This window comes from Pristis pectinata, chromosome 5 (assembly GCF_009764475.1).
Source record: "Pristis pectinata isolate sPriPec2 chromosome 5, sPriPec2.1.pri, whole genome shotgun sequence".
Classification (NCBI taxonomy): Eukaryota; Metazoa; Chordata; class Chondrichthyes; order Rhinopristiformes; family Pristidae; genus Pristis; species Pristis pectinata.
The window spans coordinates 1,012,267-1,026,791 of record NC_067409.1 but is presented as its reverse complement, the minus strand read 5'-3'; the positions used below and the strand labels follow the sequence as shown (position 1 = coordinate 1,026,791).

Genomic DNA, 14,525 nt, shown 5'->3' with positions numbered 1-14,525 from the left:
CAGCATCTTTTCCCCAGGGTGGCAATGGCCTATACTAGAGGTCACTGTTTAGAACATTGAACAGTATAGCACAGTACAGGCCCTTCAGCCCACAATGTTATGCTGACACTTAAACTTCACCTAAGACTATCTAACCCCTTTCTCCCACATATCCCTCTATTTTAAATTCGTCCATATGCCTAGCTAGTAATCTCTTGAATTTAACCAATGTACCTGCCTCCACCACCACCCCAGGTAGTGCATTCCAGGCACCAACCACTCTTGGTAAAAAAAAACCTTCTAGGGTCCAGGAGGCAGATAGATAGGTAACTGTTAGGGGAGAGAAAGAGAATAGGAAAACAGAGCAGAGGATCCAGAGGCTGTTCCCCTCAAAAACAGGTATTCTGCATTGGATACTGTCAAGAGGGACCTACAGGGATCAAGGTCTCTGGCAATGGGACTGGTCCTGCTGCTCAGAAGGGAAGGGAGGAGGAGGGCAATAGTGATAGGGGGCTCGATAGTCAGGGGAACAGACAGGAGATTCTGTGGACATGAATGAGAATCCAGGATGATATGTTGCCTCCCAGGTGCCATGGTCCAGGATGTCTCAGATCAGGTCCTCAGCATTGTGCGGGAGGGAAAGCAGCCAGTATGTGTTGGTACCAATGACATAGGTAGAAAGGGGGATGATGTCCTGAAAAGTTTAGCAAGCTAGGCAGAAGGCTGAAGAACAGGACCTCAAGGGTAGCAATCTCAGGATTGCTGCCAGTGCCATGTGATAGTGAAGGTAAGAATAGGAGGAGATGGCAGATGAATGAGTGGCTGAGGAGTTGGTGCAGGGAGCAAGGTTTTAGATTCTTGGATCATTGGGATCTCTTCTGGTGAAGATGGGACCTGTACAGATTGGATGGGATACACCTGAACTCGAGGGGGACCAACATCCTTGCAGGCAGGTTTGCTAGTGTGGTTCGGGAGGCTTTAAATGAGTTTGCAAGGGGGATGGGAACTGGAGGGATAGGTCAGTGGAAGAAATACATGCAGTAAAGCCAGATCTAACAGAGGCTTTGAGGAAGGAGAAGCAGAGTACAGGGTATAAAAGTAGTAAGGTGGATGGGCTAAAATGCATTTACTTAAATGCAAGAAGTATCAGGAATAAAGGTGATGAACTGAGAGCTTGGATAAATACATGGAACTATGATATTGTGGCTCTTGCAGAGACTTGGCTGTCACCAGGGCAGGAATGGATACTGAAGGAAGGGATAGGGAGGGGGGGAGTAGAGGAGGAGGGGAAGCGTTACTGGTCAGGGACACTATTACAGCTGCAGAAAGGGTGGATAATGTAGAAGGATCCTCTCTAGAGTCAATATGGGTGGAAGTTAGGAACAAGAAAGCAGTTACTCTACTGGGAGTATTCTATAGGCAGCAGGGATACTGAGGAGCAGATCGGGTGGCAGATTTTGGAAAGGTGTGAAAATAACAGGGTTGTTATCATGGGAGACTAACTTCCCAAATATTGGTACTAAGCAGGTACCAAAGGTTTAGACAGGGCAGAGTTTAAGTGTCCAGGATGGATTCCTGTCACAGTATGTTGACAGGCCAACAAGAGGGAATGCCATATTAGATCTAGTATGAGGTAATGAACCGGGTCAGGTGACAGATCTCTCAGTGGGTGAGCATTTGGGGGACAGTGACCACCGCTCCCTAACATTTAGCATTGTCATGGACAAGGATAGGAGCAGAGAGGACAGGAAAACATTTAACTGGGGAAGGGCAAATTAGGAGGCTAGAACTTGCGAGTGTGAATCAGGATGACATTTTTGAAGGGAAATGTACTATGGAGATGTGATCAATGTTCAGGGATCTCTTGCAGGATGTTAGGGATGAATTTGTCCTGGTGAGGCAGAGAAAGAATGGCAGGGTGAAGGAACCATGGATGACAAGAGAGGTGGAACATCTAGTTAGGAAGAAGGCAGCATGCACAAGGTTTAGGCAGCAATGATCAGATAGGTCTCTTGAGGAATATAGGGGAGCAAGGAAGGAACTTAAGAGGCTGAGGAGAGCAAGAAGAGGACATGAAAAGGCTTTGGTGAGTAGGGCTAAGGAAAACCCAAAGGCATTTTTCCACATGTGGAGAGAAGGATACAGGAGTAAAGGTAGGACCAATAACGGATAAAGGTGGGAAGATGTGCCTGGAAGCAGGTAAGGTCCTCAATGAATACTTCAGTCTTCACCAAGGAGAGGGACCTTGATGACGCCAAGGACAATGTTGGTAAGGGTAATGTTCTAGAGCATGTTGATATCAAGAGAGGATGTGTTGGAGCTAGTAGAAAATATTAGGACAGGTAAGTCCCCTGGGCCTGATGGAATATTCTGCAGGCTGCTCCGTGAGGCGAGGGAGGAGATTGCTGAGCCTTTGGCTAATATCTGAGTCCTTGTTGTCCACAGAAATGATACCGGAGGATGAGGGTGGCAAATGTTGTCCCCTTATTCAAAAAAGGTAGTAGGGATAGTCCAGGGAACTACAGACCAGTGAGCCTCACGTCTGTGGTGGGTAAGCTGTTGGAAAGGATTCTTAGAGATAGGATCTCTGGGCATTTAGAGAATCATGGTCTGACCAGGGACAGTCAGCATGGCTTTGTAAGGGCAGCTCATGTCTCAAGCCTGATACTGTTCTTTGAGGTGGAGATCAGGCAGATTGATGAGGGTAGTGCAGTAGATGTGGTCTACATGGATTTTAGTAAGGCATTTGACAACGTTCCACATGGTAAGCTTCTTCAGAAGGTCAGAGGGCATGGGATCCAGGGAAGCTTGGCCATGTGGATTCAGAATTGGCTTGCCTGTAGAAAGCAGAGGGTTGTGGTGGAGGGAGTGCATTCAGATTGGAGGGATGTGACAAGTGGTGTCCCACAGGGATCAGTTCTGGGACCTCTGCTTTTCGTGATTTTTATTAATGCTAGCGCCTCCTTTCCAGGGCACCAATGCTCAAGACGAGAGGGCATGGCTTTAAGGTTATGGGAGGGAGGTTCAGGGGAGATGTCAGGGGGAGGTTTTTCACGCAGAGAGTGGTTGGTGCATGGAATGCACTGCCTGGGGTGGTGGTGGAGGCAGATACATTGGACAAGTTCAAGAGTTTGTTGGAAAGGCACATGGAGGAGTGTGAGATAGAGGGATATGCAGGAGGAAAGGGTTAGATAGTGCGAAGGTCGTTTGATGGACGGCACAACATGGTGGGCCGAAGGGCCTGTTTTGTGCTGTATGGTTCTATGGAATGAGGGGGTAGAAGGGTGGGTTGGCAAGTATGCAGATGACAAAGGTTGGTGGTGTTGTGGATAGTGTAGAGGATTGTCGAAGATTGCAGAAGGACATTGATAGAATGCAGAGCTGGACTGAGAAGTGGCAGATGGAGTTCAGTCCGGAGAAGTGATGTGGTACACTTTGGAAGGACAAACTCCAAGGTAGGATACAAAGTTAACTACCAAGAATCCTTGGTCGTGTGGAGGAGCAGAGGGATCTGGGGGTCCATATCCACAGATCCTTGCAAGTTGCCTCACAGGTGGATAGGGTAGTTAAGAAAGCTTATGGGGTGTTAACTTTCATGAATCGAGGGATTGAGTTTAAGAGCCCCGAGGTAATGATACAGCTTTATAAAACACTGGTTAGACTACACTTGTACTGTGTCCTGTTATGGTCACCTCATTATAGGAAGTGTTGGAAAGGGTGCAGAGGAGATTTACCAGGATGCTGCCTGGTTTGGAGAGTATGGATTATGAGGAGAGACTAAGGGAGCTAGGGCTTTACTCATTGGAGAGAAGGAGGGTGAGAGGAGACATGATAGAGGTACACAAAATATTAAGAGGAATAGATAGAGTGGACAGCCAGCGCCTCTTTCCCAGGGCACCAATGCTCAATACAGGAGGGCATGGCTTTAAGGTAATGGGTGGGAAGTTCAAGGGAGAGAGGAAGGTTTTTTTCACCCAGAGAGTGGTTGGGACATGGAATGCGCTGCCTGGGGCAGTGGTGGAGGCAGGTACATTGGTCAAATTCAAGAGATTGCTAGATAAACATATGGAGGAATTTAAAATAGAGGGATATTTGGGAGGAAGGGGTTAGATAGTCTTAGGCAAGGTTTAAAGGTCAGCACAAAATTGTGGGCCGAAGGGCCTGTATTGTGCTGTACTGTTCTATGAAACATCAACTTGTACCTTTTGCCCACATAGATTCTGCTTGATTCACGTTCTTCCATTGTACTTTGTTTGGATAGCTGGCATGGTTTTCCTGAAAGGCAAGAGCTCACATGCTGATGGCACATATAATACAAGGTAGATGTTCAGCATCTTGTTCGCATGGCAAGGTCATTGAAAACAGGAGGGCATAGGTTTAATGCAAGAGGAAGGGTTGTAAAGACAAAATTTACGGGACGTTGAGAAGGGACTTGGACGAGGCAAAGAGTATGGACCTAATGCAGGCAAATGGGATTAGTGCAGCTGGGCAGAAGTGTCAGCCTGGACAGTGGGCAGAAGGACCCGTTTCTGTGCTGTATAGCCATGACTAGCCTACAGGAACTTGAAAACAAATGTAAACGTGTCTCAGGGAACCATTGGCAGGTAGAGATTGCAGGTGAAGCAGTAACTCAGCAGTAACAATGGTACGAGTGGTTCTTAAGCACTGCCAAGAATACAGCTCGGAGGCGCATTGTACTGGGAGCCGAGAGTGGAGGAATGCTCAAGGACAAGCAGACAGCTCCAGTATACAGCGCAGTAAGAACCGCCTCAACTACTACTCTGCACGTCAAGTGCTCTTTGCTAGATTCCACTGCCTACTATCCAGTCAAGCGTCACCACCACACCGATATCCCAAAATTGACAGGGAAAGTCTTAAAATACAATTCCAACCTCCTCACAACTGAATAGAAGGGTTGTACCACAGGACCTCCGATGCTGTGACCATATTAAAGACAAGTCTGACCGTGGTAACTAGAGCGCCACCTCTCTGCCTGGAGATAGTCTTCATTGGACTAAAGTAGTAGGGGATATGGGCAAAATGTAGTCATATGGGATTAGCCCAGGTAGGCACGTCAGCATGGGCAAAGAGGCCCATGGCTATGCTGTACAACTATGACAACAGCAAGGGAAATACAGGGGGAGCCGTCACCCACTGTCTACGGCCTTGCCAGTCTTTAAAGCCTGTGACAATCAGTCGAAATACTGGGGAAGAACCCTTCAAATCTGCTTGCCCTCAAAACCCATCTCCATCCCAAGTCTGCTGTGGATGGCAATGAAAGCCACGATATACCAATTAGTTACAGGTGAAATTTCATTGCAAATCGAGTCATGTAAGGCTGTCATCACCCTGATTTTCATAGCCTATTGCCACACTCCACTTCCAATCCTTTCATTGGAGTGGAGTCAACTTACAGGACAAGTCATAATACAATATGGCAGACAGTACCTTTGGCTCAACTCATCCATGCCGATCAAGAGTCCCATCTAAGCTAATCCTACTTGCCCAACTTTGGCCCATATACCCTCTAAACCTTTCCTGACCATGTACCTGTTCAAGGGTCTTAATGCCTCAGTACCTGCCTCGACCAGGTCTGGTAGCTTGTTCGTAATACATGCACACAACCCTCTGCGTGAAGTTGCCCCTCGGGTCCCTTTCAAATCATTCCCTCTCATCTTAAACCCATGCCTTCTAATTTTGATTCTCTTACCCTGGGAAGGGTGTTGCATTCTACTCATGTCATGCCCATCGTGATTGCATATACCTCAAAGTTACCCCTCAGTCTCCTATGTTCAAGGAATAATGCCCCAACCTCTCCCTACAACTCAAGCCCAGTTCTGGCAACATTGTTAATCCCCCTTTGCACTCGTTGGTTTTTCTCCAATAACAGGTTAGCCAAAACCGTACAAAGTAGTCGCCGACTGCAACCTACATCACTTTCTCCAGGAGGAAAGTCCCAACGCAAGTACAGATGCCCATTGAGAACGCACACGAGTGGGTCTTGTGCCAAGCACGTGGACTAGCTACAGCAGACAACACGACGCAGACTCCTCCAAATCACTGCAAGGACAAGTTAACCAATGCAAGCTTCCCTTTTGACACCCAAATCCCAAGCAAAGTTAATTACATCCAGAAAACTGGACGGCCCAGGTCGATTGCAAACTCAGAGTCCTGAAACAGACACTCAACGCCAAGCTGTCTTGGAGAGAGAATGTACGAGTACGGGAAACTGTTCAGGAATATTCTAAGAACCGGCACAACAGCCCCACTGACTCTCGGGGTCCCAGGCCCACTCAATGACGCAACAGCATTTGGTGCGACACTGACCAGAGTCCCCCGCTAAGAGGTTCAGCATCCATGAAGTGATTTTCCAACATCCTTTCCAATTTGTCCTGTACTTTCAAATGGAGCACAATATACGAAAATGCAAGGTAATAACTTGCTTTATACTCCAAAATATACTGTACAAAGGAATCCCAGTACCCCGTACACGAAAACTAATGCAGGTGCACTGACGAAGGCAGCCGATGCATCATTGCCTTGTATTGCAAAGGGATATGGAGTACAAGGAAGTTTTCATTCAACTTTACAGTATGCTGCAAGACTGCACCTGGACGATGCTGTAGGATCAAGGTCACAGGATCGTGGGGAAGGGAATCAAGAGCGAGACGAAGAAAATCTTTAAGTGTGGTTGGAACCCAGACTGCAACTCCTACATGTGTAGGGCAGGTTCCTTTGATCTTTAGCGGCGATTGAAAAAGCAAGGGTAGATCCAAGGCTATAGAGGAAGGGCCACCGACACTATCCTGCGCTGTACGAGTCCTTCCGATTTTATTTTGCCCAATTCTTATTAAAATGAATCAACATTAATTTTAAACGCAGTGGTTTGGATATTCAGTGATGTTCAATTCCATTCACCACAACTCAGGTGAAGAGGCTCTGGACAGCAATCTGGCATGGATTGCTAGGTGGCGAGTACCAGCTGACAAGATGCAGACAATGGCCATCTTCAATGGCCATCCTTGACAGTCAGCTGTAGAGCAGAGACCGACCCTTCAGCCCACCATGTCCATGCTGAATGAATTGTTAACGTTTTGGGTCAAACCCCCTGCATCAGGACGATTGCAGGATTTCGACCAGAAATAGTCAATTTCTCCCCACAGACGTTGTCCTGCAAAATGGAGACACAGGAGACTGCAGATGCTGGAAATCCGGAGCAACAAAATGCCGCAGGAACTCAGGTCATGCAGCATCTATGTAGGGGAATGGACAGTCAGCGTTGGTTGCCCACCCCAGCTTTATTCCATGGTGGACTGTCCTCTGTCAGATTCCATCTTCAGCCCTTCGTCACTTCCACCAATCACCTCCCAGCTTGAACATTCCTTCTCTCCCCTCCTTCACCTGGATCCACACTCGCTAGCTCTCCCTCCACCCATCTCCCTTCTTCCCAGTCCTGGAGGGTCTCGGCCCGAAACGTTCACTGCCCTCCATAGATGCTGCTTGACCCGCCGAATTCTTCCAGCGTCGTGTGACGTTCCTCTAGATTCCGGCATCTGCCGTCTCGTGTCTCCATCTTACGATCTCCAAGGTTTCTGAGCCTTCCCATCCTTTCAGCCAGACTGTGCGGGCGATCGTGCCAATGGCTCCACCTGGTCGTCATCCACTTGTCGGTGTGCCGCCACTTGCTGTGACCACCTCACTGGGCACATTGCCCACAATCTCACCAATGAACCCACTCAGCTCCACCTCAATGCAGTCAACCAGTAGCTGCAGCCGACACTCACTGCACATGGTTGCCGCATAGAAGAGGTGTGGCTAGTTGCCCATAACGTAGGCAGAGCATGCCATCGAGCAGCCCGCCATTGGTTACCTTTACAAACAGGCACTCAACTTACTCCATTCGTACAAATTTCACGAGGCTCATTCATTCCAACGTTACCCACTACACAATACAAAGCCCCCACAAAAAAAAAGGACCTCCAATTACCCATCAGCAGCTTGCCTTTCGCCAGTCAAATGTCCATTGGGGACTCACCACCAGATCGGACACCCCAAATGCACTGACATTCCCGATTCAGCACTTATCCTGCATATACCCGTCCTTCCGTTCCTCTATTTACTTCTGCTTTGAAGGAAGTGCAAGAGCCTTCACCGTATCGCAGGTTAGACAACCCCAAAGGTTCACCACTAGTCCTAAATCGCCTCTTATTCTGAAACTGGGCCTCCGACAAGACAATCGGGGAAAACGTGCTCATCTAGCCCCTCCTCCAAGGGCTTTAAATGCCATTTTAAAGTCGAGAAATGTCAGCCACTCAAAGTCAACATTCCTTGCATCCGTCAGGATGACCATCCTTCAGAGGGAAGTTCTGCACACATACTCCAAGTATCAAAGCCTTAAACATGTGCAAGACTTTACTCCGATGTAATTCAGAAAGGGCGACAAATTTGCCCTCGATTGCACATTGACCACAATTTACAACCACTTGGTTAAACACAGCCACCCTCCACAGCACAACCTCACGCGTACCATGTAACGTCGAAGGGGGCGACTAGGTTTCGCCCCACATATTCCATGTTCTTAAACTCTTGCTCAGTTTTTACGTATCCTTGGAGAAAATCCAAACCCCAGCACCCCAATTATCCGCTGGAAAGGAGAATAAACCCCAGGGGAATAAAGAGCCTCCGGAGAGCGGATCTCAGCCACAACAGCAGTTTATTCTCCAGCACACACCTACCGTTCCAGGGAGCTGCCCTCGGAGGCCGCCCTGACACCCGCCTCCTGTTTCCACAAAGCCACAGCGCCGACCAGCAGGACCACGGAGAGCAGCGCTGCCCCGGCCGCCACTCCAGGAAGGACACGGGACGGGTAAACAGCAGCAGCACCTGTGGGGACAGGACAGGGTTACAGCGGCTCCAGGTACTCGCGCACTCGCCAGTTGCCTCCGTCCTCCGCTGGAGTCCAGCGGACAAGTTCTCCTCGTCCTCCAGGAAAATTGGCCCAGCAACCATCACCAAGGTCCCATCCCGCTCCTCGGCGCTTCGTCCCTCTGGGGAGAGGGGGAAAGACCAGGGTGGATGGGTGTAGAGGAGGAGACGCGTTTAATGCTATGGAGTGGAGCTGCGTAGATTTCCCTAGATATCGAGCTTCCAGTTCACCGGGTTCTCCCTCAGCCAGTTTTCGATACAAGTGGCGACACGGTGAAGTCGGTATTTGGCACATGGGCCTTTATCTGTCAGAGCAGAGTGCAGGAGATGGGACTTCGTGTTAAAAGTGCACAACTCGCCGGAAGACGAGTATCACGTACAGTTCTGGTCAACGTGGGACGTCACTGAGCTGGACTCACGACAATATTACCAATACACAGGTGTTTGGGTTACGAGGAACGGTCGGGATTGGTGCCAATGGAGCGTAGGAAGCCGATATTTATAGCATCGTGAGGGACATAGGAAATATGCATGGACAATTCAGCTGCAATGCATGGACAATTCAGGACAATATGCATGGACAATTCAGCTGCAATGCATGGACAATTCAGGACAATATGCATGGACAATTCATGGACAATATGCATGGACAATTCAGGACAATATGCATGGACAATTCAGCTGCAATGCATGGACAATTCGGGACAATATGCATGGACAATTCAGGACAATATGCATGGACAATTCAGCTGCAATGCATGGACAATTCAGGACAATATGCATGGACAATTCAGGACAATATGCATGGACAATTCATGGACAATATGCATGGACAATTCAGGACAATATGCATGGACAATTCATGGACAATATGCATGGACAATTCATGGACAATATGCATGGACAATTCAGGACAATATGCATGGACAATTCATGGACAATATGCATGGACAATTCATGGACAATATGCATGGACAATTCAGGACAATATGCATGGACAATTCATGGACAATATGCATGGACAATTCAGGACAATATGCATGGACAATTCATGGACAATATGCATGGACAATTCAGGACAATATGCATGGACAATTCAGGACAATATGCATGGACAATTCATGGACAATATGCATGGACAATTCAGGACAATATGCATGGACAATTCATGGACAATATGCATGGACAATTCAGGACAATATGCATGGACAATTCATGGACAATATGCATGGACAATTCAGGACAATATGCATGGACAATTCATGGACAATATGCATGGACAATTCAGGACAATATGCATGGACAATTCATGGACAATATGCATGGACAATTCAGGACAATATGCATGGACAATTCATGGACAATATGCATGGACAATTCATGACAATATGCATGGACAATTCATGGACAATATGCATGGACAATTCATGGACAATATGCATGGACAATTCATGACAATATGCATGGACAATTCATGGACAATATGCATGGACAATTCAGGACAATATGCATGGACAATTCATGGACAATATGCATGGACAATTCAGGACAATATGCATGGACAATTCATGGACAATATGCATGGACAATTCAGGACAATATGCATGGACAATTCAGGACAATATGCATGGACAATTCATGGACAATATGCATGGACAATTCATGGACAATATGCATGGACAATTCAGGACAATATGCATGGACAATTCAGCTGCAATGACAGGAGACAATCTATCTGGACAGTAAAGACACACATGTTAGACTATTGTTTATTGACTACAGCTCTGCCTTCAATACAATGATCTCAAGCAAACTTGTCACCAAACTCCGAGACCTAGGACAACACCTCCCTCTGTAACTGGATCCTTGACTTCCTAACCAACAGACCATAATCAGAGAGGATAGGCAGCAATACCTCCGGCACGATTATTCTCAACACTGGTGCCCCACAAGACTGCATCCTCAGCCCCCTACTCCCTATACGCTAGTGACTGTGGCCAGATTCTGCTCTAACTACATCTACAAGTTTACAGATGATACCATCGTTGTAGGCCTCATCTCCAACAGCAATAGTCGAGTGCAGGAAGGAGATAGAGCTTAGTGGAATGGTGTCATGACAAAAACCTTTCCCTCAATGTCAACAAAACTAAAGAGCTGGGCATTGACTTCAGGAAAGGGGGCGGTGTACATGCCCCTGTCTACATCAACGGTGCTGAGGTCGAGAGGAATGAGAGCTTCAAGTTCCTGGGAGTGATCACTACCAACAGCCTGTCCTGGTCAAATCACGTTGATACCACGGCCAAGAACGTTCACCAGTGCCTCTACTTCCTCGGGAGGAGAAAAAATGCTGGTTGTTCCCTTTGACTCACCAACTTTTTTCGAGGCACCATAGAAAGCCTGCCATCTTTCTAGCGTTCGGGACAGCGGCGAGTGACTGCACAGGCACGTGACGTCACCCGGAAGCGCGCGGGCGATTTAAAAAGCAGACGAGCATATCCAGCGGGCAGCGTCAGAGCGGGCAGCTGAGTGAGAGGGAGCAGAGTGGGTTCGGCTTTGGCTCAACGGGCTTCGGCGAGAGTGGGAAAGAGGCGAGATTATAGAGAGGGGGTAAGTTATTAGTTTAGTTTAGTTGTTGAGCTCAGTGATATTCAGCAGTATGCATCTGGGATTAGTGTTGTGTTTGGAGTGTGTTACGGACTCAGTGAAAGTCCCTTTAAGATAGAGAGTGTGTGTGTATGTGTGTGTGGGGCGTGCTTATGTCAATAGAAGATAAAGGACGTAATGACGTTGTTGAAGGAGTCAGAAGAAGAAGAAGAAGGAGAGAGAGAGAGAAGGGAGAGAGACACCAGCCTGCTTGTTTTCTCTATCGATGGATGAGAAACAATAACTGTGTTTGCCACTGAAATCCATGTATGGAAGTTGGAAGTAATCCGGTGGAGTTCACTTTGTTGCTGACCTGTAGAAGGAAACAGGTATTTGTGTGTGGACGACCACGGTTCGGATGCTTTTCGGTTTTGAGGAAGTCACTACCGAGTAAACACTGAAGTGTCGTTTGGGTTCCATCGTGGAACATTTGGATTTCGTATGTACTCTCTCTATGTTTCTCTACATTTACATCTTATCTTCAGACAACGGTGGTTGTTGAAGAAGCCCTTGCTCATGTTTCACCTTATGGCTTGCGGAACTGAACTTTAAGAACCATTCCGGAACTGGGAGTTTTGGACTTTGCCACACCCACACACACACGACGAGTTTAGTTTTGGGGTTAACGTTCAAGGTTTAACATTTTTGAATTCTAACATACTAACATTTTTACTTTTATTTTACGTATTATCATAAGTAGTGATTAATAAAATAGTTTTTAACACTAAATCATGCTCAGTGTGTTTCTTTTGTTGCTGGTTCATGACAAGTGTCAGATGTGGGGCCCCTGGGAGACGACCAGACTCCCTGATAACTAGATCTGCGCAAAGTGCACCGAGATGCGGCTCCTCAAGGAACGGATTGAGAGTCTGGAGCAGCAGCTGGATGACCTTCGGTTGGTTAGGGAGAGCGAGCAGGAGATAGACAGGAGTTATAAAGAATATGTAGACAGCACCTCAGTGGTGGTCCCCCTCAAAAACCGTTATCTCATTTTAGATTCGGTTGGAGAGGATGCCTTCATAGAGGAAGACCTCAGCAGCCAGGACCTTGGCACCGTGTCTGGTACTGTGGTCCAGCAGAGGAAGCGACATGCAGTGGTTATTGGGGATTCGATAGTAAGGGGTACGGATAGCAGATTCTGCGATACCGACAATGAGTCTCGGATGGTGTGTTGCCTTCCTGGTGCCAGGGTACGGGATATCACAGACCGTGTCGAGAATATTCTGAGAGGGGAGGGTGAGCAGCCAGAATTCTTGGTACATGTAGGTACCAATGATGTAGGTAGAAAAAGAGAAGAGGTCCTGAAGGAGGAATACAAGGCATTAGGGAGAAGGTTGAGAAGTAGGACCTCAAGGGTAGTAACCTCAGGACTACTACCCATGCCGCGTGTCAATGACAGGAAGAATAGAAAGCTCTGGCAGTTAAATGCGTGGCTGAGTGACTGGTGCAAGGGGCAGGGCTTCAGATTCTTGGATACCTGGGACCTTTTTTGGGGGAGGCAAGACCTATTTGCTAAGGATGGGTTGCACCTAAACTCCAAAGGGTCCAATATCCTGGCGGGAATGTTTAATTTAGTTGTAGGGGAGGGTTTAAACTGATCTGGCAGGGGGATGGTAACCAGGATGCTAGGTTACAAGATGCTAAGGTGAGGGAGGAAGTGTATAGAAACGAATCCATTGAGGATGGTAAGAATGACAGGCAGGTGATAAGTCAGGATAATTTACTGAATAATAGAAGTACAACAAATCAGGATGTTAGGATACCGAATGTTAGGATAGGGGATGAGGTCTACACGAACATGTCTAAGATAGTAGGTAGCGAAGATAGTAAGAAGGATGGACAGGTAGAAAGTCAGGATAATCTGCTGAACAATAGAAGTACAATAAAATCAATAGCAGATACCAGTCTAAACGTACTATATTTAAATGCACGTAGCATCAGGAATAAAGTGGATGACCTAGTGGCACAACTACAGGTTAATAAATATGACATCGTTGCAATCACTGAGTCGTGGCTTCATGATGGATGTGATTGGGAACTGAATGTCAAGGGGTATACAGTGTATAGGAAGGATAGGCGGGTAGGCAGAGGGGGAGGTGTGGCCATGATGGTTAGTAGTGATATAAAATCAATAGAAAGGAAGGACATTGGGTCAGAGGAGGTGGCATCCTTATGGTTGGAGCTAAGAAATAGCAAGGGTAAAAGGACAATAGTAGCAGTCATATATAGGCCCCCGAACAGCAGTCAGGAAGTGGACCATAAGTTGCAGATTGAGATAGAAAAAGCGTGCCAGAGTGACAATGTGAAGATAATTATGGGGGATTTTAACATGAAGGTGGACTGGGAAATCCAGCAAGGCGGTAGTACTCAGGAAAGTGAGTTTGTGGAATGTCTAAGGGATGTTTTTCTGGAGCAACTTATTGAGGAGCCCACCAGGGGATCGGCTGTTTTGGATTGGGTGCTATGTAGTGAACCCGAGGTGATTAGGGAACTAAAGGTAAAGGAACCACTGGGAACAAGTGATCACAATATGATTGAGTTTAGATTCAAGTTTGAGAAGGAGAAGCTGATAACTGGTGTATCGATATTTCAGTGGAATAAGGGAAATTACAAAGGTATGAGAGAAGAGTTGGCCCAAATTGATTGGAGGAGTAAGTTAGCTGGAGGGACAGCGGAGGAGAAATGGAAGAAATTTCTACAGGAAATAAGGACAATGCAGGACAGATATATTCCAAGAAAAAAGGTTTTGAATGGAAAAAAGGCACAGATGTGGATAACGAGGGAGGTGAAGGATAAAATAAAAGCAAAAGGGGTGGCGTACAAAGTAGCAAAAATTAGTGGGAAAACAGAAGATTGGAAAGTTTTTAAATATCTGCAGAGAGAAACTAAGAAGGTCATTAGGAAAGCAAAGATGAGTTATGAAAGGAAGCTGGCGGACAACATTCGGAAGGATTCTAAGAGTTTTTTTAAATACATAA

The 14,525-nt window shown here is 46.9% G+C and overlaps 1 protein-coding gene across 1 annotated transcript in view; it reads right to left on the bottom strand.

Moving 5' to 3' along the window:
• The window catches only part of LOC127570445 (uncharacterized), a 54,570-nt gene that overhangs the window by 28,259 nt on the left and 11,786 nt on the right, over nt 1–14,525 (bottom strand). Inside the window, exons 9-10 of the mRNA XM_052016036.1 lie at nt 8,901–9,026; nt 8,715–8,862 (exon numbers count right to left, since the gene is read on the bottom strand). Of these exons, the coding sequence (XP_051871996.1) occupies nt 8,715–8,862; nt 8,901–9,026 (274 nt within the window). The remainder of the gene's footprint in view (nt 1–8,714; nt 8,863–8,900; nt 9,027–14,525) is intronic.